This window comes from Phaenicophaeus curvirostris, chromosome 14, assembly GCF_032191515.1.
Source record: "Phaenicophaeus curvirostris isolate KB17595 chromosome 14, BPBGC_Pcur_1.0, whole genome shotgun sequence".
Classification (NCBI taxonomy): Eukaryota; Metazoa; Chordata; class Aves; order Cuculiformes; family Cuculidae; genus Phaenicophaeus; species Phaenicophaeus curvirostris.
Genome location: NC_091405.1, coordinates 7638343 through 7662976, shown reverse-complemented (window position 1 = coordinate 7662976; position 24634 = coordinate 7638343). Strand labels below are relative to the sequence as shown.

Genomic DNA, 24634 nt, shown 5'->3' with positions numbered 1-24634 from the left:
TGATCCAGTTTCCCTTAATTCAGTACCTGTTCCTGTAGCACCTATAGGATCCATGTCTCTGATCACTTCAGAAAATGGGGTGAGCAAGTGTGAAACTTACTGCCTTTCTGCTGCTGTTCTGAACTGATGGGATAGTGAAATACACTTTCTACATCAATAAAAGTCCAGTTTCCTGCACTTTCATGAGACCTGGGCAGAAGAAAGATGCCTTAGTTGAAAAAGCAGGTTTCTTCCAAGTGAAGAGCTGCTAACGCTACATTTTCCTTTGCCTCAGAATTCTCTTCATAATGCTTTTATGTTTGTGTTATGGCAGGTGTTAAAAAAAGCAACTATGAGAAAAGAGCAGGAGCCTGACTTTGAGGAGAAAAGGTTCACTGTGACTATTGGAGAAGATGAGCGTGAATTTGACAAAGAAAATGAATTTTTCCGTGACTGGAATTACCGCATCACCAGAGACGTCAGAGATCCAGCGTAAGATGCAGTCTTGTTTTTGCCACGTGTAATAGATGGGTGGGAAATGTAGCGCAATATGATAGTCTTCAGTTAACTTGTTGCTCCAAATTGGAAGAATTCTCACCTCAGGAAGCAGAAACAGCTTGCATTAAGCAGTGTGTACACTAGTTAAAAACTTGAGCTGCCTCCACTCACTCCAGTTCAGCACTACCTTCCTTTACTAGTTGTCTTTAAACCTTTCTACCTTCAATGTTGTTGGCATACTGGTCCCTGAAGGACACCGTCTAGTTGTGCATTGCCTGCCTCACACTAGTGCATTCTTCCAACTTCTGTTCCTCTTGTTTGTCTTATTACAACCCATGATAGTTTTAAAATGCTAAAGTTGGGGCTGCAAAGTTAGTGTGTGCTCAGTGTCAAAGAGCTTCAGGGTAGCAGTTGTACCATCTCAGCCAACTGGGTGTGTATTTGCAAGGACATTGGTATAGTAGCTGGTCTTAACTGACCAGTCACAGATAAACGATTTAGTAAGGCCCTGGTCAGAAAGCAAACTTGTTAGCTGCCAGGGCATGGCCTGCACCAAAACAAACACCCTAAACTTAAGCATTTAGGTCATTGTTTCTTTTAGGGAGGTACAGCATAAAATGTTGGAGACTTCACATACTCCTATTGTGACTGAGAGCAGGCAGGAGAAGGTGCAAGGATGGATAAGTAGCTCTGAGAGACTTGCTAGTTCTTGAGCCAAGAAATGAAATGGAGAAACAGTTTTTGAGGCAGGCTTGTATTCTGCTGGAATACAGGTGAATATCTGCTACACTCTTGCCTTCGCATCCACTGTTCTTCCTACAAATACAGATTATGGATTTTTTCTACTCACAGAGAAACTGTTTGCAAGGCTCAGTTCTGTCTATTTTAGAGTGCATGAACTGCAAAAAGAAAAGTCTGAAAAGGGGCAGGTTAAGCTTTCTTTCAGTAGTCTTTGCTCTGGAGTGCCATTCCTTTCCCCATCTTACAAAGAACCTATCATCTACTTAGTTCTGCAGGCTGTAACAGAACAGTTGCACCATATGAATTTTTTCCTGTGTATAAATTGGTCTTGGTGGTTTCTTCCTCTGAGAAGGCTTTCAGTTGGGCCTGGGACATGTTATCACCAGTGCGCTGTGGTCTGACCATGTAGTATCTCGATTTTATGATTGTGATGAAAACTAGCATCAGTGTTCTAGTTGTTTTATACAACTGCTTCACCGATGTAAGAATTGCGTTAGGAACAGGACTTCCTGTTTTTTCATATAGTCAAGGAAAAAATGTATTGCATGTCGCCAGTGTTAAATAGAAGTAATGGAACAAATGGAATTGCTGAAAATGTAAGCACCTTTGTGTGTAACCAGGTTGTGGTTTTAAAGTATCTTAGTTGTGTGTGAATGCAAAAGTTATGACATTGCTGCTGCTGTCAGCTCTAGAAAAAGGTGATTTTTCTCACACACACACACTTACTGTACAGATTGACACCTTGCAGCAACCTAACCACTGGTGGTGCAGCTAGAATGTTAATAAATGCTTTTAGGACTGTCTTGTTGACATATGAAGATGTCTAAATAGTTCATGAATCCCTTTTTCTTTTTTGAAAAACTATAGGGAGGTGGACATCAAAGAAAACATTAACTATGGGTAAGCAGGTCTTTGATTCCAGTACTGTTGCAACTGTAAGAAAATATTCCCTTTCCTTTCTCCGTTGCACTTCTAAAAACTTCCTAGGCCACAGACTGCTGTCCCATCAGGTGTAGTGGGACAATTCCTTAACTGAATGGATGTATTTGATTTTTTGGGTGATACCAGTTATTCACCTAAGGATTTAAGCACTAAATTCTCTGAATACACAGCAGTAATGCTTGTTTAAATGAATAAGAAGTTTACAAATATTATAGGAAGGGAGTGGGGAGATTTGGACTTGAGGCTGGGTTAAAAAGTGAAATGTTGCCTTTTTTTAGTGTGGCTTGAAATTTTTGTCTCTTTGAACACCTGATGTTGCTGAATACAGACTGTTGTCTGGTTAGCATCAGGAATTTGCTGAATTAAGTATCAGTATCCAAGATTCCCTGATACCCTTTCCCTTGACTTATAGTTTCGGACAAAAATAGAAATGCTAAGCCATTTAAAAGCCTTGAAAGAAATACAACTGCTTAATGTGCAGGGCAGCACCTAAGTCTTATCCTGTTTTAGATTATTTGGCACTTTTTAAAATGGAAAAGCGGGCCCTTTCTTTCTCTTTTTGTAAGTCAGAGTTGCATTACGCATAATCTGGAAATTGAGGGCACTTGCTTTATATTATAATATTAGTTCTGCCACTGAATCCTCTGTGGCCCTGGAAGTTTCTTGTTTCCTGTACCCACCTCCCCATCTTTACAATGGATCTGATGTTTTCACTCCAGGTGGCTGTCAGGGATTGAATATTGTCGAGTATGTAAATTAAAAACATCAACTAATGTTAGTAGAAGTCATCAAACTGAGGAAACATTGGAGATTGAAGGAGGGTGGGGTTTAGATCCTTTTACTGCAGTTGAGCAGGGTGTGCTGTGTGCTTCCCAATTCACTTGTGTGCTGGAGGGCCAGCGCCTGTTTTCCACTGGAGAACATCAGCTGTGGGTTTGGTGAAATTCCAGAAGTAGGGGCAGAGTGCTGCTGGCCTGTCCCCAAAGCTTAGGTTCTCCCAGTGGAAAGCTCAGCAACAGCTCATGTCCTGTGCTGTCAGCACTGGGGTAACACCCATCACCTCTGGTGGCAGAGGGGTAGGAGATCATGATCCATTCCACTTATGTGAGGATGCGCGAGTTTAGCTCTGTGTGCATGGACAGAAAACACGGCTCTAAATCAATGAGGCAAAACATGTTCTGTTACATTTGCATACATTTGAAGCAGCTGTAAAAAGCAATTGGCATTTCCACATTTTTTACCGCATTGATTTGAAGGCTGAACTTGGTTCGTGGCATTTCTCTTTGTGTTTATCAAGAAAGGTTTGTGCTTTTCTCTGATAAGCTTCACTTCAAGACCGTTTCTGACTGTTTGGGATATGTAGAAAATAAACCACTTTGTACGGCTGTACTCTGAATGTGTTTTTTCCTGTCAGTGTGCAGTGACTGAGACCTAACCTAGAATATGTAGTGTTTCTGTATGGCAACAAGGTGATATTTCCCTTTCTAACCTTCCTTATTTTTCATTGTAGGCTTGATCCCTATACAGATCCCTATTATGACTATGAAATAGAACGGTTCTGGCGTGGTGGGCAGTATGAGAATTTCAGGGTTCAGTATACAGACCCAGATCCATACCGTAACTACAGAGTAAGTAAGGTAATACCCCTTTCCGCGCTCTTCCTTTCCACTTTCTTCCAGGTACTTCTGGTGTTTGTCATGTTTCCAGTGCAGTGGTTGAACTGGGACTTTCCATGTATGTTCAAGATGCTTATATTTACAGGTAGTTAAATCCTGACCTAATTACTGCACAGAACACGCTCTAGATACAGGAACAGGAGGATGTTCTGTTTCAGTGTGATGAAGGCAAAAGCATGTCTGAGATAGGAAGGTGAACCCTCTTTGTTTGCACTGGCTGCTCCTCTGCGTACATGGTAGCTGCGCAGTGCTTACCATTCTTGGAAACATCAGAGAGAGAGGGAGTTTCCAGGAAATAATGTGACTGAGGAGTGGTTTGCTTATTAGGTATTGAGACAGTCAGAAAGGATTAGATTTGGACAGGTGTGCTTTGTGTACAGGTGGAGCCTCTAGTGTGAGTGTCCACTGCTGGTGGAGTTGCACATTAGTTACTTTGAGTCAGACAAGGAAAGTACCCAGCCAGTTGCTGAAATCTCAGATGCAGCCAATTGGTGTTGCACTGCTGGAAGGTGTAGAGCTCCATGAAAATAAGATTATGACCCTTTTCATCCTCTTCCTTTTGCCCTCATGCAAACTGTTGTGCCTCAAGAGTGGTGGCAAAAATAATAAACTCTGCTTAATGGGGAGCTTTCAGTGCTATTCATCACATCCTCTAAAAGGTGGCTTTGCTTTTGCTGTAAGCCCAGTGCATGAACAGGGGCCTGTCCTTGCTGTTGTTGCACATGATGCGCCATCAATTATTTGTGTTGCTTGTTTGTAAAGTTAATTAGCTTGTTATAAACTTGATTAGCAATGACAGTAAGTATTGTAAACATGAATACATTTATTTAATAAGCATAATAACCCAAATGAATTTTTGACTGCTGCCTTTGAACGTGACAACTGTGATGAATATGGTGTGGTGTTTTGTTCCTCTCCACTTTCTAACTGCTCAGCAAACAGTGATGGCCAGCGAGCTCCAGATTATTTATCTCAATAGTGTGCTCTAACACGGGAGCACGTCTGTGATTGCTCAAGGTTCAAGACTTTGAAACCTTGCTGCCCACTTTGTTACGAGATGTTACCCCAGTGTCACGATGATTTCTCTCCTTTTTAAAGGAAAGAGAGCGAGAACGGGAAAGGGAAAGAGAGAACAGACAACGAGAAAGGGAACGCGAGAGGGAGCGAGAACGGGAGCGAGAGCGGCGCCAGCGGGAGCGAGAACGAGAAAGGGAACGCGAGCGTGACAAGGAGCGCCAGCGGCGGAAAGAAGAGTGGGAACGCGAGAGAGAACGAGTGAAGAGAGATGAAAAAGACAGGCAGCACAGGGACCGGGACAGGGACAGGGACCGGGACAGGGACAGGGACCGTGAAAAGGAGAAAGAAAAACCAAAGCCCCGGTCTCCACTGCTACCAAGGTAAGTGTTTGCTGGAATTCAGACTTCACATTTTAGTTTATGTTGTTTTAGCTGTGGATCATGGTCCAGACTCATGCTGATCAGAGTGGAGAAGATCCCTACTGTCTGCAACTCTTGAGTAAAGCAGTAGTTTCAAGAGGAAGGCAACACTTTAAATGAGCCTTGCTGGCCACTAAGTGGAGCTAAAACACCAGTAACAGCTGAGTGTGCATAACCTGTCTGTGAAAGGAGGAGAGCATCTCTTCTGTATATATGGAGATGTTCAGCTTATCCCTGCTCCCTTGAGGCTAGAGTACATCTTGGAGGCTGGCTGGGTCCCCACGGCTGAAAGACCCCTGCAGATGGTGCCAACTCGCTTTGGGGTCTTGACAATTGTCCTTTGACAAGAGTCAGGGCTGGTTTGGGAGTTCGTGGACAGCAAAAGTGTCTGAAGACTTACTAAATAAAACTCACAAAAGAGGCTGGAAAATGTAGAGGCATCGTATGCCTTGAACTGAGTGTCTGCCAGGTGTAACAGTGGAATTGCATTGTGGAGGCAGGTTTTTGCTTCTTCCCTTATTTTATGAAAAAGGGCCTGTTTGAAAGAAATTGAACCAAACAGTCTAAAAGTCTAGGAATTTCACAAGTTAATCCCATTTTGCTTCTCTGTCAGTTATTTAAGTACCGTGGTTTACCACAGTATAAGCATTGTATAAATATCACAGTTGAATATAGAACTTGGCTTATGGGAAGTTCTTTTCGTTCAGAATCAGGGAGAAGTATCACATTTCTTCCTGAAGGGCATCTCTGGGAAAACTGATTAGCAGTGTCAGAGTTTGGAAGACAGGGGCAGATGGAATCTTCTGATTGTGTGTCAAAACCGTGTGAAGGCACAAGTGTGTGTATGTGTGTGTTGGGGCAAAGAGACATGCAGTGAGGCTGTTTCCCAAGGCGTATTGTAGCTTCTCCTTCTGCCTGATGTCTGTGTTGTTTCTCAAACACTAGAGAAAGGTGTGAAACATATTGAGTTGGAGGAATTGTGTGTGTTTTTAGTGAAGAACAGATCTAAGATGGCCTGAAATGAGGTACCACATGCAATTGTGTAGTTTCAAGTGGGAGCAAGGTTTAATGTTGAATCTGACTCAGAGTTTTTATTTGCATTACTAGCAGTTTTTTGATGGTGACCCTTTTTTTTCCCAAGAAGCAGTCACAGTTTCAGAGCAGTTTGAAGATGTCTTGTGGGTGCTTTGGTGCTGTAGCAGTGTTAGAGTGGTTATAGTACACTACATTTAATTACAGTCTTCACTTACAGCCATAATTTGTGCACCTTAATTACCACGTTTGCTGTCGATTTTTGCTCCTGTTTGGTTAGTGATGGAAGAGATGGTGCTGCCTAGAACCATGTGATGATGATGATGATGAAAGTGACATCAGCTGATTGGCTGTTAGTCATTAACAGTCACCATAATTGGGATCACTAGGCACAAGGCTAAGCCTGCTGCTTGCTCCTTCCGCTGACTCTCTTGCTGGGTCACAGGGCAGGGCTTTGTGGGAAAGTTTTCACTATTAGTGCTGCCCAAGGTTTGCTGGGTAGCAGTAGTGGCCGTGTTTGCAAATCTTAGATTCGTCTCTCTCTGTGTAACCATCTGTGTGAGCTTAGAGATGGGATTTAGAGTATTTGTGATGTAAGCTTTGTGAATACAAGTTCCCTGCTTCTCTCCTGTACTGCACTCTGACCTAAGCACTACTTAAGGGAGCTGTGGATGCATCTTCAGTGTCCAAACCAGGCTTCTTAAGATGAGTCTTGGAAAAAGAAAAATAGTCCTTGATACACCTCTCTGGTTTTTTGCTTTAAGTCTGCTATTCTTTCTAGAAGTGGATTGTAGAGAATCTGCTGTTGAAAGTGTCCTCAGGCTTGTCCTCTAACGCAAGTGCTGATGGCTGTAGGCCAGGCAGAGAGCTGGAGGGAGAGACAGCAAGCAGGGCTTGCTTTGCCTTCATTTGTGCAGGTCTTTAAAACCTGGTGGCAAGAAGTGTTCATGGTATTTGTGCTGAATAGGGAGCTAGTACTGAGCAGAAAGCTTTAGTATCTCAAAAAAACCCAGTCTTAGATCAGCACTTACACACAGAGTCTCAGAGGAGTGTGGAATTAATGGGAGCACTTACCAGTAAACCTGAAAGCCCTACGTTGTTGAAGGCAGCTCTCCAAGTACTCTTAATAGGACGTCAGTTCCTGCTGTTGAGACCCATGTCAACATGAACACTCTTCAGCAGCATTTACAGGTATAAGGATGTTGTCAGAGAAAAAAAATGTAGGAAAAGCTGTTTTAAAAAATGCAAGTATATTTCAACTTCTTTTCCCTTGGAGAAGACATCCCTCATCCAGCAGTTTATGTTTCCATACACTGCATTCCACAGAAAGCTCCTTCACAGTTATGATATGACTTGGCTCTGGGCTGTGCCTTTTTGTCCCACAAAACCTCTTTGACAGGCTCCAAACTTCCTTGTGGCAGTGCAGCTGTTTGAGCTGTCTCACCTTTTCTCCAAATACCTTTGGCACCTTTGGATTAAACAGCTGCAGAGGTTGTTTAACATGTAAAATGCTTGTGATTGCTTTGTGCTTCCTGGGCAGCAGGATGCATGGTAGTGGCGTAGCAGTCACCTGCAGGTCTATTTATAGGCTCCGGGCTTTCCCTAATTGCTAGATCCCAGCTTTTGGCAAGTCTGGCCTTCCCAGGTGTCATGTGGCCCGTGCCAGGCTGCAGGTAGCTGCCCGTTAACATTCCTGCACCAAAGGCAGAGCCGCTTACAGCCAGAGCCCACGCGGCCCTGCTCTTCCCTTCCTAATGAGCCAGGGAGACTGGAAAACTGTTCCACAGAGGTTGTGCAACTGGCAATGAGCTTTGCTAAAGGCAGAGCTGAGGATGTCTGTAATTACAGGTAGGAGCCAGGCTGTCCATCAGCATATGCTCTCCCTCCAGTAGAGGCTGGAGGAAGGAACACACTGACATACATAATGTGGAGTTGAAAGGGATGGAAGAGATGAAAGAAAACTCAAAAAGCAAATAGCCAGCAACATGAAAACAAATTCCCTTTCCATTATATTGAAAGCAGGAAGGCTTAATCTGATCTCTGAACAGCAGCAAAGTAGCTAAGGCTAATAACACAGAGAAGCCAAAGGTCTTCTTGATATCAGTGCTTGCTATTGATGAGGGGGATTAGAATTTAACAACAAACAAAGACTGTAAACTCTAACGGACTCAGCAGCAAATGTTTCTCCTCAAACCTTTTAGAAGAGGAGGCTGCGGTGTTTGCACTTTGAGTAGAAGTGTCACATGGGAACTGGGCTTTTTGGAAGGAACATGCAATTGCTTCTTTATGCTTTGGGTTTCTTTCCCAAGCTTAAGATGAGCACTCCAAAAAATTTATAATCTGAGATTGCAGTGCTAGTAAAATTGTTCCTCCTCCCTCCTCGGGCATTGAACACTTAAACAAGCCAGGACGCTTTATGATCAATTAGAGGGATAACTTGGCTGGCTGTCCTTGTGCTCCTCATCTCTAGAACGAGTTCTGATGCCCCAGGCTGTGACTGATTTTGCTGAGTACAAAATTTGTTCTTTATATCTCTTATCTTGCCAGTCTAGCACACTGTTGTGCAAAGCATTTCATGAATAAAGTGGCATGAAATATTTTATTTGAAGAGACGTAGAGCAGTGCAAAATATTCTTACCCAGGCTGCCGGCCTTTAGATCTGAGTCAAGGTCCTGCACACAGAAATAGTAATTTGCTTTAATCCTCCTATTGTTGCACAGGTCTTTATCCCACCATTATCCAAGCAAATCCGATTGTTTCAGGAGTGCAGTAAGCAATGCAGTTAATGTTACGGGACTTGTTAGTGGCTGTATTTCCAAAGCATTCAGGGACGCTGAGGAATTGGACCCCCTGGTGAGGGCAGCAGCCTCAGTAATCCCTGCTGCGTTTACTGGGGTAGCACTAAGTGGTTGTCAGCCAAACGAGGAGCAAGAAGAAGTAGTGATCCCATTCTGCAGGTCTGTGAGATGGGTATTGGTTCCTTTTCCACCTGGGTTTCCTTTGTGGTGGATGCTGTGGGCTCTGATGAAAAGCGGCATGGTAAAATGAACTGTCAGATGAGGAACTTGTCACCTCCAGTTCTCAAGGAAGTTTGTCCTGGGGTCTGACCTAAAAGCTATTTCCATGCAGACACGTTTGATTAGGGCCCATGATACAGACCCCAAAATCTGTGGGGTGCTGGTGCCAGGTGTGGTGGTGAGAAGGCACTTGTCCTGAGATGTCCCAGAGTCCAAACAGGAGGTTACAGCAGCTCTGAAGCTGCAAGGAAGGAGCAGTGTCCCGGTGAGCTGTCCTGTGATTATTGCACACACAACAGTTTTTTGGAAGGAAGTTTTCTTCAGCTGGGCTAACGACTGCTGATGGAGTGCACTTACGCAGCCATTAAAAAATAAAAATAACACCTGCAAGTAGGGATACAGCAAATTTAAAGCAATGTCAGAAAGGACAGCTATTCCGCAGCACATCATAAATCCTTTGTAAAACCTTTCCAGCTTCTGTTGAGGTGACAGTAGCCCTCAGCTCTGAGATGCTATATAATGCTACAGACCCTGGGACAAAAGGTTACCTGCTCCCTTGGCAGAGCTCATCGTTGCGTTATTTTTTTCCAGCTAGTTCAAGTTGACTTTGTAATAAGTCATTGTTACCTCTAGAGTGTGAATGAACCTGGTAACCGGGAGTCCAAAATCAATGAACACAGTTTACACAGGGCTTGCAGGTTAGAAAGTGTTGGAATGAAGTTGATTAGATAAGGGAGTGGCAAATGGAAGGGAATACAAATGGAATGATTCATGATTGTGTGTGTGTGTGATCACCAACCAACTGAACTTGTTCTTTGGAAGAATCTGTAATTCCAAGTGTTCTTGGGTAGTCGTTGTCTTTCCAGCCGCTGGTGGTCTCCCTATGCCATCTGCTGGATCTGTTCTCTATTTTATGCATGCAGGGGCTCTATATGAAAGCAGCTCTTGCTCAAATAGAGCTAGGTGTTTTGGTGGTCTTAGTAACAGCATCTCATCCTGTTGTATAAAGATAGTGTGGCAGGCTGGTGAATTTTATCTTCTCTTAGTTTTCCTCATGGAAATGTCAACTGTTTCTTAAAATATATCCTTCATTTGTCCCTGTTTGCCCTGCCACGGGAGGAAGAGCAGGCAGGGTAGACAACTGTGCTCTTCCTGGTTTTGAGTGAGGCATCAGTAAGACTGTGAAGCACTCTGGATTAGTCTTATATCCATGAGAAGTTACTGAGGGGGGAAAAGCAGCCTCTGTCAGGTTTGTTGTCCAGGTGTGTGCACCTTTCCTGGGTGGCTTCTTGGTGTGCAGTGGGTTGAGAAGCGGGTGGCCTCAGGCTGTTGAATTTCCTAGGCTGAAACAAGGTTTATCGTGTCCAGCTGGAGCTCTGTTCCTCCTGCACACACCAGGCCTGCTGTGCTGCCTTCAGTGCTACACCCTGCAGCACTGATCAGAAGAGGATTTCCCTTCACCCCGCATATAGAACATGCCCTGTGCTGCTCTGTGGTTCTTTAGACCCGTAGTCAAATGCAAAGTAGTGTAGGTAAACACTGCGGTGATAAACACATTAACTTGTTTACATCACCATTTTTTGTGGTGCATCTTCCAGTCAGAGCAATGGAACCTGGTTAGACAGCTCTGCTTTCATTTGATGCTCCCAGTTCATTTGGGAAGTTAGCAATAATAGAATCTCTCCTCAAACCAAATCAGCCACAGTTTTCAAAGTTCTCCACAAAGCATTTCTTTTGCCTGGAATTTTCATTGGTTTTCCTTGTTGTTGAGGTTCTGCCTCTGCTTCCACAGTAAAAGGAAAAGGGTTTCATAACTGTAAATCAAGATGAAGGGTATCGAGTGACTCAGATGTTGATCTCAAGGAATGTATTTTCCTTTGGCGTTTCAGAGATGGAATTACTGGAGAGATCTCCCACACTGGATTTGATTAAAACATTGCAAAGTCTGGGACAGAATCCCTGCACGCAGGTACCTCTCACTTAGAGGAGGCTCCTAAGGCGTCAAATGCTCAGCCCTTAGGGTAGATCGCATCTCAGGTATGTTTATCTACCTGCTGTGATGATTTCATACTGTAGGTTCAGATTGTATCGCCACTATTTAATTTCAAAGCCTCTCCCCATCAGGCTTTGAAGAAATCTTTTCTGTTTTGTTTTTTTTTTTTTTAAGCAACTGATAACTCTGCTTTAGATCGAAACATCTTGAGAAAAGCATATCCTTTGCTAATATTTCACCAAGATCAATTAGCACCGACTCCAAGGTTCAGTGTTTCCCATCGCAGCTGCGTGTAGGTAGCTTTTGGGAGCTGTTGTGCCTCTCTGGCCACACAGGTGACTTTGTTGTACAGAGAGAGATAAATCTTCCACTGTGCAGCACACTGCTGGAGTCTATTTTGCAGCAATTGCAGGTCCCTTCACAACTGCCTTGGCACACGTGGCTCCAGTTGTTCCTCGAGTCTGCTTCCTCTGGAAAATTCCACTGACACTGAAGGAAAAATCGCTCTGGCACTGCTGACGCAACACTTGCTTTCCTGCAAGAAATGAAAAGGCTTTTAAATCATCGGTGGACTTTCCTCTTTCAGAAAAATGAGCTGTAACTGCCGCCTAAAACAGTAGCCCTGGAGCCAGACTGACGTCACCGGTGACTGTGGGTGATAAGGTTTGCGTTACCTGTGGGAGTTGTGTCCCACGAGGAGGGGGAAGGAAGGAAACACTTTCTCCTGGAAGCTTATTTTCCCCTCCAAGATTAGAAATGCTTTAGTGTCATTTACATAATACATGAGGAGGGAAAGTTGAGCTGTGTGGCTCTGCTTTTCCCCTTCCAAATTCTTGTCAAATTCAGTGACGTGCTTCAAACTGGGTTTATTTGGGAGCCAGAGCATGTGTGGTTGGGAGCTGGCTGACCCATGCTGTGGTTTGTGTTGCCAGCTGGAGCTGCCTTTGTTCCTCCTCTCACTGCCAAAGCCACGTTCAGCTTCAGTTCTCCACTTGATTGCTGTAATTAAATTCCAGCCAAATATGCATTAACGTGTTCGTTCTGGAAAATAAAGCATTTTGTTATTTTAAGGTTAAGATGGGCTCTGGAAATAGCTAAGCTCTGCAGACCTTGCTTGTGCCCTGGTGACGCAGGATGCTGCTCCTTGGGGCTCTGGAAGGAAATTAAGCTGCTTTTGATCAGTCCATCTTGTCAGTCTCTCTTACTCCCTTTATGTTTTTTTTTTAAACGTTATGGCATGGGCTTACCTAATTAGGGAGTTAATTCTCCAAGATTTGAAATGTTACCTAAAAGCTGGAATTCGGTGAGCGAGGAGACCAGGACTCATACGTGTGCTTTGCTAGCATATGACTTTTTTTGCCAGCCACTCTCTATGCCGAAATGTTTGCCAGTCACATGGACTGCACCAGACTGAGTAACTGTGCTGGGCTGAGGGTGAGCTCGTATAAAGTGCTACGAGCTAATCTCAAGGCTCAACCCCTCCAAAGCAGCCAGGATTCTTCTCTCCTTCTCTCCTCTGTTCGCCATGGGTCAGGTCCCACAGTTGTTCAGATGCTGCCATGGGCTGTTTGGACTCGCTGGCCCAACAACAAGCTGCTTTTATTTTTTTTTTCTTCCTCTCTACGTTGAATGAACAAGTTATTTTGGTGCATAAAGAGCTCCAACAAGTGCCAGATCCAGCACAAGATGGGAAGTGAAAATTACCAAGCTGTAAGAGTGAAAGTGAGGAGAAAATCTCCCCCTTGTTGGGGTCAAATATGTCACTTGATCCACCCAGGACCCCAGCTATGGTGTTTGGCGTAGCTCTGGGCAGCCTTCCTACCTGATCTGGGCCAAGAGCCACAGGCTGGTTGCCTGCTGCCTCTTCTCAGTGGGCTTTTCCCTGTGTGCCTTACAGCTTCCTCTGGTTTCGTCCCAGCAACTGCACGGTATCAGTGTGCGGGAGTAAATTTGATTGAAACACTGGCTTTTTTGTGGGCTGCTGGTCTCTAATAGTCTCTTCAGTGAAACTTGTGCAGGCTGTAATTGAGATGTTAGTCTAAGGCGGGCGGTGAGGATCTTGGCAGTTGCTCTGGCTTACTTTCAATTCTGACTTCTCAATTCCACTGGAGGAGATGAGCCAAGCAGCATCAGATACCAGTCCCTTGTACTAAGTTGAACAAGTTTATTTGGTGATTCCACATGTTGGGCGTGCAGGTAGCTCTTGAGGAAATACTTTGAAAATGTCCTGACACGAGCATCTTTCTTGGCTGTAGTATGGCAACGTATTTATTGCTGAGTCAAAAAGCCAAAGCGTATCTAGAAAGGAGGCTTTCTGTTGTGGTTTTCCTGGGGAAAGAAAAACCCTTTCCTCTAGAAAATGACTTCATTGAGAGAATTGCATCAAACCAGGTAATAGGTACAAGTAATGAGATTTGCTTTCATAGTCATCTTTGCTCCAAGCTTGCACCCAAGTTATGGAGTTCAGTCTAAGTTGCTCTCACGTGGGGTCTGTGCTGAGGTCCTGCTCCCAGGATGTGCTGCTGTTAGACGTGAGCAAGTGGAAGGGGTTTTTGAGAGATGGAGAATGAAATCCGTAGGAGCTTTGTTTTTCTGAAAACTATTGCAGGAGGGAGTTGAGCCTGGAGCAAGCAAGGTTGTTCATTAGTGTTTTTCACATTTGTCTCACCTTGGACACTGCAGTGAAAAGGTTCTCAGCAGGCGTTATCTAGGTCTTGAGGCCCTCTCTGTCCACCTGTGCCAGCAGAATATTCCCCCTGCATCTCCCAAAGCATGCAGAGTGTGGTCCCTTGGGAAGGGACATCTGAGTGTGACATAGTCTAGCACTATCCACGAGCATCCTTGTATGGTGTTCTCCTTTCTGCTGCTCTTTAGCCTGCCGCTTGATGCAAGGCGTATAGACTGTTCCCAACCTTTTCCTTCCTGCTTTGCACTTAATTCCTTTGACGATACTTTAGCGGCCAAGATAGCTTCAAAATGGGTTTGTACTATACATTTGCTGGCTGAGAGCTTGATCCTGACTGTGACTATTTAGCACTACCAGAGTATAAGTAATGGGTCCAGTCTATCTCAGCCCTGTATTCGATCATGGTCTTTTTTCATGATTAGGTACTCAGATGTAGTTGTGTCTATATAATATGGAAAACTAGACCAACTTACTGCAAATAACATGCTGTGTTAAATAGTGTGTGTTAGAGCAGGGTTGGAAAGGTTGATGATGCTAAATGAAGATGCTGGTGAATAATGCTGAGCCATAACCCCGCTTGGGACTCCCTTATGAGGCGGTCAGCAATTTTATGTGCTAATACATAAGCGTGTTCTTCTGAGGCTGGATTGAAATTTGTGGGATAGGTGAACGTGAAAGAAGAATTTCTCCTCCAGTAAAATTCTGTATATGGTGAGATAAATGTGTAAAATTGCTGCAGTACATCAGCGAAGATAAGGAAAGTAGGATGCTGCACTGGATTTTAAAGTGAGCACGTACAGATTCTGGAGTTGGGGAAGAGGTGAGAGGCTGTGTGGGAGTTTTAACTGCACCGAGACTGTTTTTTAATACTACCAAGCAAGGAGGGGATGAGACTTCTTAGTGACTAGTGAAGCCTTCAAAGGGCAAAACAGGCTGCTAACAAAGTGCTTTAATTATCCTGTTGTTGGTTGAAAAAGTATTGTGGCAAGAAATGCAATCCATAGAATCATTAGAAAACTTGGAGGTTTCTTTTTTATCTCAAAAGGCAGAGGAAGTTTTGTGGGGAGTGGTTGCTTCAGTTGTGTGACTAACGGGGTGGTACTGGCTGAACACAGAGATGGAAGGTGCCTTTCCTCCCCCAGATTCTCAGAGCGAGAGGGTTCATTATTTTGAGAAAAGGAATAAGCACATCATTGTACTGGTAATTTGAGTGCAACAGACTTCATAAACCTTTAAGTAAGCACAAACTTGGCCTAAAACTCAAGGGAGAAGGTTGTGAGCGGGTAATTGAAGAGTCATGTGCAGGTTAGAGTAAGGGTGAGGAAAAATCCCAAGTTAAATCACCCATAGATAAGAGATATAATAAAGTCTAGCCTGGAGTACTTGAGGAACTGTGGTGCAGGTACTGAGAAGCTAGGCCTGAATTATTTTCAGATGATTATGGAGGAGAAGGTAAACCTGGAGAATATAAGAAAGAGGGGAAACACAACTAGAGCCCTTAAAAGGGAAGGGAGGACATGGAAGGTATCTAGCCTGACTCATCACATGTTCGTGGTTGTCAACAACAGAAGAGCGCATTTGACCGTGTTTATAAGTACCTAGAGAACAGTAAGGTAATAAAACAACCTGGTGAGGTGACTGTCCCCTTTGTTAAGGTAAAAACAGATCGATGCATCTGGGCTGTGGTAAGGTTTGTGATGCCCTCCCACGTGATATTCTGATAAGGGAACTGTTAGGAGAGTCTCGTCTCTTGCTACTTGTTTGTTGTTTCCAGAGCTTGCTATGTCAAGAAAGTGTTTCAGATGCATGCTCAAAGTCTCTCCTTAGTCTAGATTGACTTAGTATTTTCATTCCCCTGAGGTCTCTGCCTGCCAGGTTTGGGATGCTCCAGCTCTAGCTGCTTGGCATAGGTGTAGGAAGAAACAGGATTCCTCTTCCCTTCCATCTTGCATGTGCTTGTTTCCGATCCTTGGAGGCCAAAAGCCGAAGCTGAAATCTGCTGGCAGGTCACTGCTCGGTCAGTGTGACAAAGTAGTTCTCAAAACGTGCAGGTACTGCTGCTTCAAAGTGCTTGCAGTCACTGATTTACAAAATGATAGCTGTTCTAACCCTTCATCACCCCAAAATGATGCTGAATATCATGCGGTGGAGGTTAAGAGCTACTTACTGATATGAAGGATGAATTCCTGAGCTCTTTTCCTGGTCCTGTGTTTCCATTAGCCTTAGTATATAAAAAAAGTCCCAGGTATTTAACTCTTCTGTTTTACAGCCGTCAGCCTGAGCCACCAAAGAAGGAGAAGGAGGCAACCACAATTGGCACCACTCAGTCGAAGAGAGCAGATGAATGGAAGGACCCCTGGCGCCGATCCAAGTCCCCCAAAAAGAAACTCGGAGTCTCTGTTTCTCCTAGCCGTGCGCGTAGGCGCCGAAAAACCTCTGCTTCTTCGGCATCTGCTTCTGGGTCTTCAAGGTAAGTGAAGTTGGAGAGCAAAGTATATCGAAGCCTTGTAAGCGTGTCAGGGAATGTGGTGTGACTCTTTATGGTCAGTAGATGATGTTGAGAAGCTTGGGAAAGCAGTTCAAGGCTTGCTGCTCAGTAACAGCTATGAACACCAGCATGTAGCTAGTGAGATGGAAGCTAAAGGGGACACATAGCTTTTAATGCTGTGATGTGATCTGTTGAAGATAAAGAAAAGACAGGGCCTTGGAAAAATCACTCTTCATAGAAATGAAGACTTGGAGGCAGTCCAGATGATTAGTAGCTCACCTAGATGAAAAGTGACCTTACTAGGAGCAGAAAGAGCTGGAAGTTGTAAAAATTGATGCCTCTTCACTCCAGGAGTGCTTGGGTGAGGAGGTGAGCCCACTCCAGGAAGGGCATGGTGATTCTGAAGGGGCAAACTGGGGTTACAGAGGCTTCACAGAGCCTTAGAGGGCTGCAGCAGAGCTGGGAAACCAACAGGCGTGAGATAAACACTTCTCAGAAAGAAACGCCCTGAATCTAGGAGAATTGAGGCATAAGCTGTATCCATTTTCTTTAAATGCTTGAACTTGAAGTTCCTGGAAAGAGGAGGGGAAAAGTATAAGAGAGGAATGAGGAACACGCTGAATTGAAGATATGCATCTAAAACCTAAAGTCCTCCTGAAGCAGATAGCTTTTCTTGCTGGGATCACTGCACCTGAGATTTTTGTGTTTTCTCATACCTGTGTGACTCAAGCTATCAGAGGACTGTCTGGTGAAAAGGCATAAAAATGCATGGAAGGAGTTCCCAAAAAGGGATGGAAAGTCAGTAGCTAAGGGAAGGGAGGCCTATTAAAGGGCACAAAGGGAGTAGAAACAATAGAATCCTCTCAAAGGGGGGACTGAGGAGAGGCTGTAGTCCTGACAGGTCACTGAGGAGTAGGCAGGTAGTTTTGGGAGCAGAGTTTGAGAACTTGGGAAGAGTGTGTTGGAAACAAGACCTTGGTCCCTTGAGAGGTGCTAAATTTTAATCATTTTCTTTCAGGTCCTCTTCTCGTTCGTCCAGCTATTCTGGTTCAGGTTCCTCGCGATCTCGTTCCAGATCATCTTCTTACAGCTCTTACTCTAGTCGCTCTTCAAGACACAGCTCTTTCTCAGGCAGCAGGTCCAGGTAACGGCTCCTTGGATTTGAAAGTAATGGCATACTGTTTCCCAAACACTTGCTGACAGCTATTTTTCCTGCTACTTAGAAGCAAATAGCCAACTCTTGAAATAAAATATTCAAACCAATTTCCCGAGGGAGGGAAATACGATAGACTGCAAGGCAGACTGCTGTTTTGCTTGTTAAATGAAGCTGATAAGTCAGCCACCCCCTCCTCTCTCCAGTACCCCCACCCACAAGTACTGTACTGTTGTGGCTGGGCTGTTTCCCATGCTTGTGGTAGCTGAGCGCTGTAGGAGCCTGGCTGAGATTAACATTTCCATCATTTGCATTTTATGATTGGAAGAAGTTACTGGCATCTCTTCTCTGTTGCATTGGAACTTCTATTTGAAGAGGCAAATCACATTTCTTTATTAAAACAGTTGTGCAGTTGTGTCTTGTGATGGTCACGACACTTCAAAGTAGCAGGTCGGTGTCCCATGCTGATTAAACAGAGGCATGCTTATTACTCTGCCACTTCCTTGCCCCTGCAGACAGTTTCTCAAGTCTGGAATATGCATAGTAGAAGAACTGGCTCCCTAGATAGGCCCCAGATACCCAGAGCAGATCATACGGTTGATGGGAGCACACAGTGTCACTTTCAGAGAGGTGGTTTCTCCAAGGAAAGGCTCCAGTTGATCCTGATGCAAGCACGAGTGTTTCTGGGGCAGCAGGCTGACCTTTCCCCACCCGCCCCCTTTCAGGCTCTCTTCCTTGCAGGACAGTGCCAAGCGTAGGTGACACACTTTGATTAACATGCCTCTCTCTGAAGGTAGGAGGGTGAGAAACACCCAAGTGCATAACTGTTCTTCAGAAAGCCAGTCACCCAAGTGTCCAGCTTTCTGAAATGCTGGGCTGCAACAAAGGTACTTCCAGTCTTGGTAGTGGGGTGAATCACTTGAATGCCAGCATTTGGTGTGCTGTGTAAATGGTTTGACTCTTTGGTCAGTCCTCATTTTAGGAAACAGCTCTCGCCCTTTGATCTGTTGGCTTTGATATACTCTGCTTTATTTTTTTCCTTGTGTTTCAGAAATTGGAGATATCCAGTTAGATGTAGGGGTTTTTGTGTCTTTCTTCCAAGATTGGTTTTACTGTTGTTTAAAGAATTATGGACTGTACTAGCAGTTATATAGAGCAGGTTGAAAAAAAATCATGCTGAACTTGCAAGTCAAAATCCTACCTGATTTCCTGTAGATTTAATTTCCCTAAGGAGAGAATACAAGGAGTGCGGTGGAAGCCTTGGCTTTTGGTGTGAAATACCTGAAAGAGTGTCTCTCTTGCAGTCAATCCTGTGGGTTTTTTCTTTTTTTTTTTTTTTTTTCCTATGTCGGCCACTGGTCTGGTCATGGAAGTGGGTTTTGTTGAGCAGAGTTCAAATATAAAAGTAGGATAATCGCGGGACCCGGGACTAGTTCCTGAGATGTGGTCAGTAGCCAGAGAAAGGAGTTGTGGCTGAATGCCCTGAGAGCCAGGAAAGCCTTCTGCAGTCCCACAGACTGAGCTGAGTGGTGTGTCCTTCCTTTCTAGATCACGGTCCTTCTCATCTTCACCCTCTGCTTCTCCAACACCGTCTCCACACAAGCCGCTTGTGAAGGCTAAAGGGGAGTTATTACCACCTGCTGGTAAAGGGTAAGGCAGCTTTTCTGTTTTGGTAACATGGTGAAGAAGAGGCTCCAAACAGTAGCCTAGTGTCCATGTCAAACCCTTCTGACCTGGTTGACAATTTAAGGAAGAAACAGAAAATGCAAAATACGACCTGTATAGAAGAGTGCTTAGCTTTGTGTATTTATTTAAATTATGACGATTTCACCTAATAAATACAAGTTAAACTTTACAGGTATCTTTAAGAATTATATAGAATCAAAGAATCATTTAGGTTAACCTAACAGTACCAAGTCCACCACTAAACCATGTTCGCAAGTGCCACGTCAAGGCCCCCATCATGTATACATGAGAGTTTTAAACGTAAGCATGATGTGTTATTTAAACATTCTGTGTTTGCAGACATGTTTATGCAGGAGTTATAAGAAAATATAATTAGTTCTTCTACTGTAGCTTTTGTTAATGCACAGCCCTAGAATAGAGAAATTGTTCAGCCTCATCTACTTTCATATTGGAGACAAATTAAAACACTGCTATAGCTATGAAGCTGTTGGTTTGACAGATTATGCTAGTGCTCCTGCCCTTTTGGATGCTTGAAGTTGCTATTTCACAAACTCCTATAATGCATAGTAAATTATGGATACGTTGGAGGTGACACAACACCGTAGTGATATCACCTCTTAAGATGACCTGCAAATAAATTACACTGTGGGAATCCCCTTGAATTCTCCAAAATACGGGACAATCCCCTTTGCCACGCTTCTTGTACCTAATTGATCTGCTTGGTTTTGTTTTCCTTTCGACTCAGAGGGTTGAGCCCTTTAAGGAGACACTCCACCTGCAGTGATGTCTTTACACCCTTCTAGTGTTTGGTAACTCACACCACCAGCCAGCAGCCTGCACAAGCACAGGGATTTTTTGCTGCGTAACATTGCATGCACTTAATCCTGTGTTCTGCAGGGGCTGAATACAGATATTCTTAAGCACAAGAGGAGGAATTAACAGACTCTATTTTCTTATGCGGGCAGCCACCTCCTCCACAGTTAATAGCTGGTGTGTTATCGGTGCTGGGGGTGTTGAGCAGTAACCAGCTATTAGAGCAGAGGTTGGAGTGCTTTGAGCCCAGAAGCGAGCAGTACTGGAGAGCCAAAGCAATTCCCATCTTGCATAGTGGCTGCTAGATGTCACGAAGGTGTTGCGTAGCGGTCCTCTGCAATGGTGTTACCTGTCAGGTGTTCTGCAGGGCAGCGCATGCCACGGGACATGTGCACACCTGGGCTTTTTGCACCCTGCTAATCCGTGTGAGAGAAGAACATTTTTGCATAACCTATGTGCATTTGACTCTGAAGCCTGACTGGCAGATTTTAAGTAGCAGTTTTGGATAAGAATGGACAGAATCAAATGAATAAGAAACAGCATTTCACACAGTCCACTTTGTTAGTTAATCTATAAGTTGAATGTCTCCAAACCTGGCTGCTGTACGTAATTTCTCTCTGAAAAGGTGACCTGATTTGGAACATGGAGAAACAGATCCATGTGGTTTGGTGAAATAGCTGTGTGTCTATAGCTACAGCAATCATATCTATATGATATTTAGTCAACAACAAACATGAATGTGTTTCATTGCCTTTGAGAATGTCTGTGTTCTGTATCTATCGAGTGTGATCAAGCACGTGAAAATTTTAATTTCTGTAGTGAAAAATCTGTGAAGAAACTAGCTGCCCTTCCAGTCCCTCAGCCACTCACTAAAATTACAACAGCTGCACCAGAGCCCGCCAAACCAGGGGATAATCGAGAGGCAAGAAGGAAGGAACGTCAGACAAGGACTCCACCCAGGAGGTGAGAAAGCTGTGGCATGGAGTGAGGCTTGATCTCCTGGAAGACAGAGCAAATTCTGGATTGCTCTCAGGAGTACCAGCTACAAGGGCTCTTCAGCCTCTGAAGGCTGGTTGGGGATAAAGTAGGTGGAATATGGGAGATGTGTTAAAAGGTAGGGTCTACAGTGCATGGGGGGAGGGGGAAGGCATCTTTGAGACCTGCTGGTTGTGGAGGCTACGCAGCAGGGAAGCAGAGGTGCATTTGGTCCAGAGAACAGATCTGACCTGTTGGAGAGTCAAGGGGTCCATGGTGTTGGATTTGGGCCCTGTTTACTCTAAACATGTGCCAGTATGCAGGGAGTATTTCTGTGTGGTCCCAGTTGGTTTGTGGGCCTCCAGCAGCAGCTGGAGGAGAGGAGGAAAAGCTCCCCAGTACACCCTTTGTTGGCTCCTGTGCTCTGCTTTCTCTAACTGGCTTCATCCTGTGTGACTAGTCTGAATCTTTCAAGTGTTTTCTGTCTGTCCTTTAGTTGTCTTTGCTGTCTTTTTCTCCTCCCTTTGCATTTGAATTGAGAGGCTTCTGATAGCTCTCAAACAAGCAGCACTTGCCTGCATTTAAGTGTTTCGCAGGCTTAATCCACTGTACTGCATTTTAAAATGTTACAGGCTAAATGCAGGTGTCCTTAGAGGGACACAGAGTCAGCTAAGCACAGCTGAAATACATCAGACATCCTTCTCATGTTAGAAGTTTTGAAATAGCAGTGCAGTTCCTGTGTGCCTAGTCTATGGAAGCAGTCATTTGGTGCATAAGAAATGGATTTACTAGAAACATCTGTTTTATGAGGACACAAGGAGGCCTGAGAATCTTTTATGCCTGCAGTAAGGCATTTATGGTTTTCTTGGATTACTGGATGATGCTTTTTGCCAGTATGTTTTGAAGATGGCTGAGAGTCTGGTTTCCCTTCAGGTTTTCAGAAGCATCATGAGTCAGTTCTTAATTTTGCATGGGATTGCATCTCCTGTTTCTTCTTAATAGCTAAAGAAAAGGCCTCTGCTGAGCAGATATGTCTCCACAGGTGAAAACTGATCACGACAGCTTCTTTTCCCTGGAAACTCTTGTCAATTCTTGTTTCCATTTTGCTTACTTTCACTACATCTTGGAAGTCTTTAGTGACCTTCCCTTATTCTGTATTCCAGTTTAGGTTTTTTTCATGCTTAACCCCACACATACCCCACTGCCCTACATTCTGCCTGCTGTGCAAATGACAAACAGCTCTATTTAGGTTATTACTGGTGTGTTAGTCTCAAAAGATATTTGTGATTATTTGTATAGCCTGAAATACAAGGTAGTCCCAATGTTTATGTAGTTAGCAATGTTTCTTTGTAGGAGGCATTTGCTTCTAGCATCAAAGTAAGATATGAAGGTGCTTTAGCTCATTCTTTGCCTGGCTCTCATTAGTATTATTCAGTCTTGCATAAAACATCTACTGTTCAGAAGACAGATGTTTCCTCAGCACTGGGAACACAACGTTGAGAAGAACATCTGAAACAATTACATTTACAATACAGGGCAAACAGCATCATGCTCAAACTGTCCCTGAACAGTTTCTTCTCGCCCCGTTTCATGGCGAAGCGCAGCGAGGTGAGGATGTCATTTGCTGTCTTGCAGGCGAACTATCAGCGGCAGCATCAGTGGCAGCGCCAGCAGCTACAGCGGTTCCAGTTCCCGATCTAGGTCGTTGTCTCGATCTCTCTCCAGATCTCATTCCAGATCGTCGTCTGCCTCAGTCTCCCATTCTCCATCTGGGTCCAGGAAATCCAGGTACAGCCTTGACCCTTCATAACCTTTGTTGAAGTAGGAGGAGATTATAAGTATTCTTAACTGTTAGTTTATTGCAGTTAAAACTCTGGTTGCCTTCAAGTTTCAGAAGCTGTAGGTAACCAGCATATCTAACAAGATTGGTTTTGTGTGGTGTTACAAATCCTGAGTCCTGAATCATGACAGTAGTGCAACATGGGTCATGTCCTTGTGGCTTATTCAAGGAGATAATCTGTCATGTGTGCTGAATTGCTCTTTTTTACCTAAATTGTGACCAAAACATCTTGTTATGGCCAGAGAGATCCCACACCCTAATTTATTTACAAGGTAACAGTTACAGGCTACAGAGCTTGATCCTTGTAAACCTCTCCTACCTCTAGTTACCGAATGTCCTCGGGGAAGATGCCTGGCCTGTGAGGAGAGGTAGGTCAGCAAATGCCTGAAAGGCCCAGCTAATGGTAGTTTCACATTGCTGGTAAAGTTGTATGGTCAGTTCCCTTTGTGTTTAGCCCCAAGTGTGAGATTTGTAAACAAGCAGCTAACTCCCTCCAGTAGAGAGTCATGAAATAAACCTCTTTCAAGTCCTTCATTCTGTTTTGGGTTTGGGTTTGGTTTTTTTTTTTGGCATCAGTTTGCTGACAGGGATCCCTGAAACCTCACAAGCAGCCTTGAAATGCAACACTTCCCTGTGATACAGATTTCAAAGTAGAAGACCAGTAGTGTAAAACCTAGTGAATTAAGTAGGGCTTGGCTCTGACCAGCAGTAATTCACATATCTGAACTCTGAAACGCCAAAATTCAACATCCGCATTATTTTACTGAAATACAAACTTGTTTACTACGTGCTTGTCGCATTCATCAGATCAGGCAGTGTGGTGATGCAAGAGGTTCAGAGAGCTCTTGGGCACGCTGGCTCTGTGCTGCTCTGATGTAAGGGGCTTGAGAGGAGAAGGTGGGAAAAACTTGATGCCCGTGTTGCTTGTGTAGCACAAGGACTATGCATGCTGCTTTTACAGACGTGTGGAAAAGGATGAAACGTAAGAAATGCAGTCGGTGCCTAAACCAGATTTGCTGTCACAACCTTGTGACACGGAGCTTTTCTGGAGAAGCTGTTTCTGGCTCGTCTAGTTGCTGTTGCAGCAGTCAATGCAACCTCTCAAAACTTATCTCTGTCAGGGTGCCAGCGGGTAGAGACTTTGCAGCTCATTCCAGAGCTAATCTGTGCTGAAGCTGCCGCAGCCTGCTCAGTTTTATGCAAGCCAGCTTCCAGCGACAGGGCTTGGACCTTGCTGGCAGGGCAGTCGCTGGAGCATGGAAGTCGAAGTGGAGTGCAGAAGCAGCTGAAGAGGCTGCCTGAATATTCATGCAGCTAGCGCACACCTGGTCCCCTGTGGCAGTGGCTGCGATACCAGCCGGCTCCCAGCTAGCTGGGATTTTTGGAGCCTCTTCAGTATAGTGGAGCTGCAGGGTGGTGTGGCCCTTGAGGGAAGTCTGATGCATAGCCCTGTATGTCTGATACATTTCTAAGTAGGAAGTCTTCCTTAATGTGATGATTGTCTAGCATTTTAATGTTGTGAATCCATTAGAAGATAGCCATCTTGAAGACACTATTTGAAGATAGTCATCTGATAGCCGGATTTCATGTCGTTATCAGTCGTGACAATGTGTGCGTCCTCAAAACAGGCAGCTGGGCTCTCCTGTACCCTGGGGAGGAGCTGGGCAGGGCCTGTGGGC

At 44.3% G+C, this 24634-nt stretch overlaps 1 protein-coding gene across 8 annotated transcripts in view; it reads left to right on the top strand.

Moving 5' to 3' along the window:
* ZC3H18 (zinc finger CCCH-type containing 18) overlaps window positions 1-24634 on the top strand; it is a 50108-nt gene that overhangs the window by 17965 nt on the left and 7509 nt on the right. For 3 of the 8 annotated variants that reach the window (XM_069868822.1, XM_069868824.1, XM_069868823.1), the window contains 9 exons: window positions 314-471; window positions 2086-2118; window positions 3671-3797; window positions 4935-5233; window positions 16270-16470; window positions 17507-17632; window positions 19190-19291; window positions 20960-21103; window positions 22751-22903. In XM_069868822.1, coding sequence (XP_069724923.1) covers window positions 314-471; window positions 2086-2118; window positions 3671-3797; window positions 4935-5233; window positions 16270-16470; window positions 17507-17632; window positions 19190-19291; window positions 20960-21103; window positions 22751-22903 — 1343 coding nt within the window. The remainder of the gene's footprint in view (window positions 1-313; window positions 472-2085; window positions 2119-3670; window positions 3798-4934; window positions 5234-16269; window positions 16471-17506; window positions 17633-19189; window positions 19292-20959; window positions 21104-22750; window positions 22904-24634) is intronic. The other 5 variants (XM_069868826.1, XM_069868825.1, XM_069868830.1 and 2 more) reach the window with 3 other exon arrangements.